Source organism: Ambystoma mexicanum, chromosome 9 (assembly GCF_040938575.1).
Source record: "Ambystoma mexicanum isolate Mex_15411 chromosome 9, UKY_AmexF1_1, whole genome shotgun sequence".
In the NCBI taxonomy this organism is placed as follows: domain Eukaryota; kingdom Metazoa; phylum Chordata; class Amphibia; order Caudata; family Ambystomatidae; genus Ambystoma; species Ambystoma mexicanum.
Window position 1 is genome coordinate 86,308,511 of NC_090931.1, and position 6,876 is coordinate 86,315,386.

Below are 6,876 nucleotides of genomic sequence, written 5' to 3' on the forward strand. Positions count from 1 at the left end.
TGCATACCTGAAGTAGCCCCCGTACCATGAGACAGGACTTCAGTGGAGTGTATTATTAAGTTACACCCTCTGTTTGTTACCCTACTGGTCTTGCATTTGGCGGACCATGCAATTGACCTACTGTATGTAAGCATTTGCTGCTATCTACTGTCTTTGACTGTCGGCTCTCACAATTCCTGTACAAACACCATGATATCTCTGGGCCTGTGTGCTATAGAAATGTAAAATAAAATTAATCATATAAAATGCCCCCCTCGCCACTGGATTTAACACAGGTTTCATTGTCATTATGTAAAAGCATACAGTTAAGGGTTAGAGGCCTAGCCAAACTACACACAAACACCCCCTCAATATACCTAACATTTGCATACAACAAACAATCCCAGACACTGGACCTTACCCTTACGGATACAACAAGCCAGTGTGCACAACCACAACCACCCGCAACAAACAAAACACATGGCCAACTTAACAAACACCCACACACAACAAACAATCCAGACACTGGACCTCCCCCTTATGGATACAACAAGCCAATGAGCATGATCAAAAACTGACAGCCAAACTACACACACAAAACACAAACATACACTCAACAAAACAAACATTTGCACACAACAAACAACCCATGCATTGGGCCTAACCCTTACAGATACAACAAGCCAGTGCAGGCAATCGACTCATCAGCAAGCCCACACACACACACACATCACAGTTTCTCCTGGTTCTGAATCTATCCTATTATTCTACTGTAGAGGAGTAGTTGAATGCCTTTGCAGGAAGTCGTTCCCCCCCTACTACCTGTATGCTGGTAGCCTGAAATTGTGCCATGCTTGATATCTTCGAGAAAAGGTATCCAGTAAAAAACCCACACATGATGTATCCCTCTGGAAGAGGTCCCTGAAGGCATATGAAAATGAGAAAAAGAGAAGCTGGTGATGTCACAAGAAATAAGTGTGACACACTGTTAAGACTGGCTGAAGAACAAAATGTATGGACCTTATAGAAACTGATGACGAAGTAAAGAATCGAGTATGCTTTCATGTGCGAAACAAAATTGGATGTGTAAAAGGCACTGAAGAAAATGCAATTTATTCAATAACTGTACAGATTCAGCAACGCAAGCAGATCAAGTAATCATAGAAGCTGGCTACACATGAATAGAGTGCAGGCAAAGCCTCCATTATATAGAAACTGGACATCGGTGACACAATTTTAGTAAACTCATACCTACGGGGAAAGAAGGATCAAAAGCTGTGTCACAGCAAAGAATTTGCTGGGAGCATGGAGGAATCGAGAAGGGCTGTCAGACCTGATGACAAGACTGAAAGCAGCCAAGACTGGTTATCTATTCTCAAAGGCAGAGAACGTGAGAAGCTGGATCATACCTTATTAAGGTGCAAAAAAAAAGAACACCATGAGTTCTAAGTGTTATTAATTCAAGGCAATTAAATGCTGCGAAATGGGCTGAATTGTGGTCTCCTGTCACGTGAGCCCAGGATAAAAATAGAGTTGGGCACCCAGTTGCAGAACTATGATAAGTGTGTGCCCATACTCCCTTATATTACCAGATAAGAGAATCCATTGCAAGGCCAAGTTCAAAGACAATCTGCATGGCAGGAGGCATAGGTGATGATAGATGTTGGGTTTATTGGGTCGGGAGGTGAAGTCAAGTTCACCCCTTGGTACCTGGGGTATGAGCTTATGTGCTGCTAGTGAACCAAATGTTCTAGAAATTGCACGAGCGTGTCAACCAATTCTAGAGGGCCATATAACAAAGAGCCTTATAGTTTGTAAGCGAATGAGGTTTAGTGTTTCTAATAACTGTTGGAGATGACTTGCACTAGGGGCCGGCATGAGTTGTCCACCTCATCACAGATACCATATCACAACCCAGTCCCTTATAGAAAGTGTACTTAGATGTTCATCTTGAACCAACCACAATGCCCATAGGTTTTTGTTATTTGCCACTTTATATGACATCACGTATGATGAGTTTTTATTATAAAAGTGTTGTTTTTTATGAAATGCTTTGAGAGAATGCTGTGCGACCTTGCCATCTTCCTGAGTTGGTCTGATTATTGGTGTTAGCATTACTTTGTATCACATCCAACTGCATAACGCGCTACCCGCTTGGGCCATAAGTTCACTACTCTCACTAACCCACTCCTCCCCCTTTCTTGCAGAGGCACATGAACACCTGGAGACCACCCCATGGAGACCCCCCCCATAGTAGTAATGGTGCACGATATAAGACACCATAACATTACATAAGTATATCAATGATACTTGCTGGACAACCATGTGACCTAAGCACCCATCATAATTTATTCTGATTAACTTAATCAAAGGCGGTGCTTAGATCCACGAATGCCAGATAGACAGGTTCCTGCTTTATAAACAGACAGTGGGCAATCAGCCAGATCTATGTTTAGTCCTTACTCCATTGTTCATAGTGACAGACGGAAACCCTGATTGAATCAGTGCAAGGATTGACTCTGTGTTTATCCAATCCCCCAAGATGTGTGAAAGGCATCTCCCAAATAAATTAAAACTTGTTGACATCATCATATATAAACCACAGGTTACCATTCATGATCGTCAAATGGGGATCAGTGATATCACTTGTTGGGCTAACCAGCACATTAGGTCTTTTCTCCTCCCTTCTATCAACACTACTGTTACATAAACTCTTGTCGAGATCCCAGTTTCCAACCCAGACATCTGCATTTCATATATCCGGGTGAAATTAATTGCCTGCCAAAATGTCTTAGAATTTTTTTCCAAACTTGCAAACTGCTAGGTGTTGAATAATATTATCTCTAGCACAGGCTCCACCCCAATACAAACTCAAAACCAGAGCATGATGATCACTAAATAAGCCTATATGTATACAGAATGTCTCAATAGCTTCATTAGTTAAGGACTAGAGATACAGGAGGAGATATGAAGTTGTAATGGCCCTGATTGCAATGCTTGATTCACCGCGTGAGACCTTTCCGAGCTCCATAGTAGAGGGGGCCTTTCTTATTAATACTTTCCACAGGGGAGAAACTGGTAGGATTGGGGAACAATGCGGCTCAATATTGATGGGTGGACTGTGTGATGGGGAACAAAGGATTGATGCAAGACTGTCATTGGCTGCATGATGTGACTGAAATTACTGCTTTTAAATATGCAATACACAGGGGAAGCTTGAAGTCAATTAAGGTGCTTTATGAAACCTTTCATGCGGGCCATTGTAAAACCTTGCATGATGGGGCCATTATGGAAATTTGCATGGGGGGCCATTATGAACACTTGGTATGCATTGCAACATGATTGTTGACTTCACATTGAAAACAGCAGGTCTTATTGAATATATCCAAAATCATGATAATGATGTCATGAATCCTTTATTGCAGAATAACGGCGATCGAGAAGCACAATATGTTGCAGAGTAAGATGAAACAAGTTCTCATATACGATGTCACCAAAAGTAATCCATTCTCTCCAGTTGTCCTGCCTCAAGTGGACTGCCTGCTGCTGTCACACTGCTTAGAGATCCATGCCCTGGACAACGAGGGCTTCTGCAGTGCCCTGAAAAATGTATCATTGCTGTTAAAACCTGGGGGGAATCTAATTATGATTGTTGACACTGGAGCAACATTTTACATGGTCGGCAAGTTCAAATTTCCTCACATGTGTTTTGATGTTGATTATCTAAGGAAAACACTCACCGACGAAGGGTTTTGTGTTGGAGAACTAAAGGAGTTTCCACGGAAGGCAGTAGGTTTGATGGATGTTTGCGATTATAGCGCTATAATAATTTTAAATGCACGCAAAGAAGCTGGGCGATAATCACCTGACAAGAGAACATCTGTGAGGGAGAACTCTGAGGGTCTAGGTCATGGATCCGGTTCTTTCCTTTACACCTTTTCCCTCCCCGATATTGAACATTCCTTTAAGGAAGTAAATGGGTCACTATAGATGGAATTCAAAAATATGCTTTGCATCCATGATTGGGCTACAAAAATAATTAAAATGATAGTGACTAGCCACACAGTTCAGAAATAGATAATTATGTTCTTACTTGCCTCTCTCTGCTTTCATTCTAAGAACCTTAATTACATAAGATGTCTTCCTGTTAAGCAAAACCAGAACGGTTCCTCTTTTCATCTCAGAATTAAGAGGCTCTGGTAAGCATCCGTGAGTCCATTTAACCAAAGTCTAAATACCAAATGTCTTTCCGGGTTTCAAGTTTCACATACTGGGCTTTCACAGATGGAGTCTTGCTGCCGGCCGCAAACAATCATATGATAATAATACCACCTTCATTAGTACTCGTGTAAGTAACAGCTGAAGGATAAATGACTGCATTGTGCATGACTGAGATGTACGGCCTTCCATCCAGATGTGTACAAGCTGGTTTTATCACTATTGCCTTCCATGTAAACACAAATCGCAGACCGATGGGTCTGAGGCGATGTTCCCCCACCACTTTCACCTCAACCCACTGAAAGTTCCTCTGCTACTTCATTGTGCAGTACCCTAAACTCTTATACAACACACCAATGCTTACTTGCAGGTTTGTGCTACATGAATCTTCTTGCATACATACATGCAATGAAATAAATCTTTTCAATTCAATTCATTGTATTAGATATACATATAGCAACAAGGCTTTGTATAACACAATACAATTCACCTTTTGCTAACTCAAAAATCTTGATGGGACTAATTTAAAAAACATCAGAATATGAAAGGTTGAATCATGTGTGCTTGCCATATGACTGATCCTGCCCTAGTCCTAATAGCCATTTAGAAGTAAATGCCTGCTGTGAACCCTCCCTCTAATACTTTCCCCAAACTCAGTTATTCTCATATGAACATTCTATTAACTCCTCTCGGTATTATTACCAATCTCGATGGGAAACACTCAACAGTCCTCAGAAAGATACACTTGACATACTGGATGCTTGTAATGTGACTGCCGAGTACTGCAGGCCTTTTACATGTACATGTATGTCATGCAGACTCTCCGATTATAATACGACCAAATTCAATTGTTCTCTGCTATTACCTCTCACTATTGTATTACTGTCACTCTCAATGATACTCATATAAGCAACCTCAGAAGGTCTATAAACGAATACTTGACCTATTTTAGAGACTTCAGAAAAGGGAAAGCCTGAATGATCCCACACACTCTTTGCAACAGGGACATGCACCCAGTGAGATGTCCTAGTGCATTATTAAATGTGCTGTTATTTGGATGCCTTTTAGCAGATATTCTGGTCATATGCCACATCCCTTCTTAATAAAACAGCCTCCAACCACTGGAGCCAGCCCTAAAGAGAAGTTGCATACCACCCCCTTTTACTCCCAGAAAACAGGCGAGTGGTCCCGACTAGAAGAAACAGCGAGTAATAACCCTCCCAACAAAGAATAGCAATAAAGGATGCATAGATCCTGCCCCCCAACTTTTACCCGCGCAGTCCAGCATATGCTTGGACCAGTGGTGCGAGCAGAGAAGTGCACCAGAAAGGGCGCTATTATTTTTAGTACCTAATCCAAAGAGGACCTTTAAGGAAAAAATTGATGTTTTTCTTTGCATAAAGTAACAGCTGTAAAGAAATATGAATCTCAAATAGATATCTGTTCAAATATATGCAAACGGATCTTAAAAATATGTTTGACTCCTGATAAATAACTTTACACCCACGGTAAAATAAATAGGGTTTAAAATACTTGTGCTTCACAAACTTCTCTGGAACCCTGACACCATCCACAAGATAAGCTTTATTTTAGAGTGTATTTATTTTCTCACACATATATGTACACACAAGGAGATTATAGAGTATCCCTAATGTGTAATCATATTATATTTATAATGAGTTATTTCTAGACTCCCACCACTTCTTCGCCTCTTGCCAAAAACAAGTAATAGCTTAATGCAAACACAACGTACCGATACTCGTCATTTCATAATACATTCCCCTCAATTATACCCACTCATTTCAAGCCTTCAGGCCACATTTCAAACTAAGTTCTCCTGTCGGCCTCCATGTCCTCCTTCTCAGCAGTCATACTTAAGCACTCACTACACAATTAAGTGATCCCTAGTGGCCGCTCAACAACTGCCGGAGAGGACACTCATTCTTAATATCCGACACTGATACAACGAATGCTGTTGCGATTGTTGTGATTTTGGTTCGATGTGATCAGAAACCGGAAGAATCTTACAGCAACCAATGACTTAATGATCTGCGTCATTATGATATATTATTGATGTACGAAAAGAATGGCTCTTTGCAAATGTACAGAATACAGAATTAGGCTATGGGTCACGTTGTGTAGGATGGCGATGGCTTTCATACTCTATGCAGAGACGTCCAGATTTAGGTTCTCTAACAGGGAACTAGTACAAAAAAGCAAAATGCAATTCAGTGTTTAATCAGTGTATGCTTATGGGGGAACAGTTAGTGATACATGTGCCAGCCTTTGCTTCATGATTACCATTGGCCTGTTCAAGAAACGTGTGTGATATAAAGTGCAAACCAGAAATCACTGCAGGGACCATTGTGAAGCTTTGTATTACTCTTTATATTCATAGCAACAATGCTTGTTATCTTCGCTTTGTAAGCAGCTCTTAATAAATGATTGGACTCATGTAAATGTTGTGACATCTCTATTTTAGGGCGACATGGCTCAAGAATCAAAACATTTTACAAAGCGAGGTCAGACAAGTTTTTATATTCAACATCACCAAAAGTAACCCATTCTACACAATTATACTGCCTGAGACTCGGTGTCTGCTCCTGCCACATTGCTTAAAGCTCCAGAGCAATGACAAAGAGACCTACCTCTAGTCCCTCAAATGCCCTTATCACTATA

At 40.9% G+C, this 6,876-nt stretch overlaps 1 protein-coding gene across 1 annotated transcript in view; it reads left to right on the forward strand.

Annotated features, from left to right (window-relative positions):
• Positions 1 to 6,642, forward strand: part of LOC138487263 (nicotinamide N-methyltransferase-like) — a 29,552-nt gene extending 22,910 nt beyond the window's left edge. The window contains exon 3 of the mRNA XM_069613889.1: positions 3,405 to 6,642. Coding sequence (XP_069469990.1) covers positions 3,405 to 3,840 — 436 coding nt within the window. The 3' untranslated portion in view covers positions 3,841 to 6,642. The remainder of the gene's footprint in view (positions 1 to 3,404) is intronic.
• Positions 6,643 to 6,876: the final 234 nt, after the last annotated feature.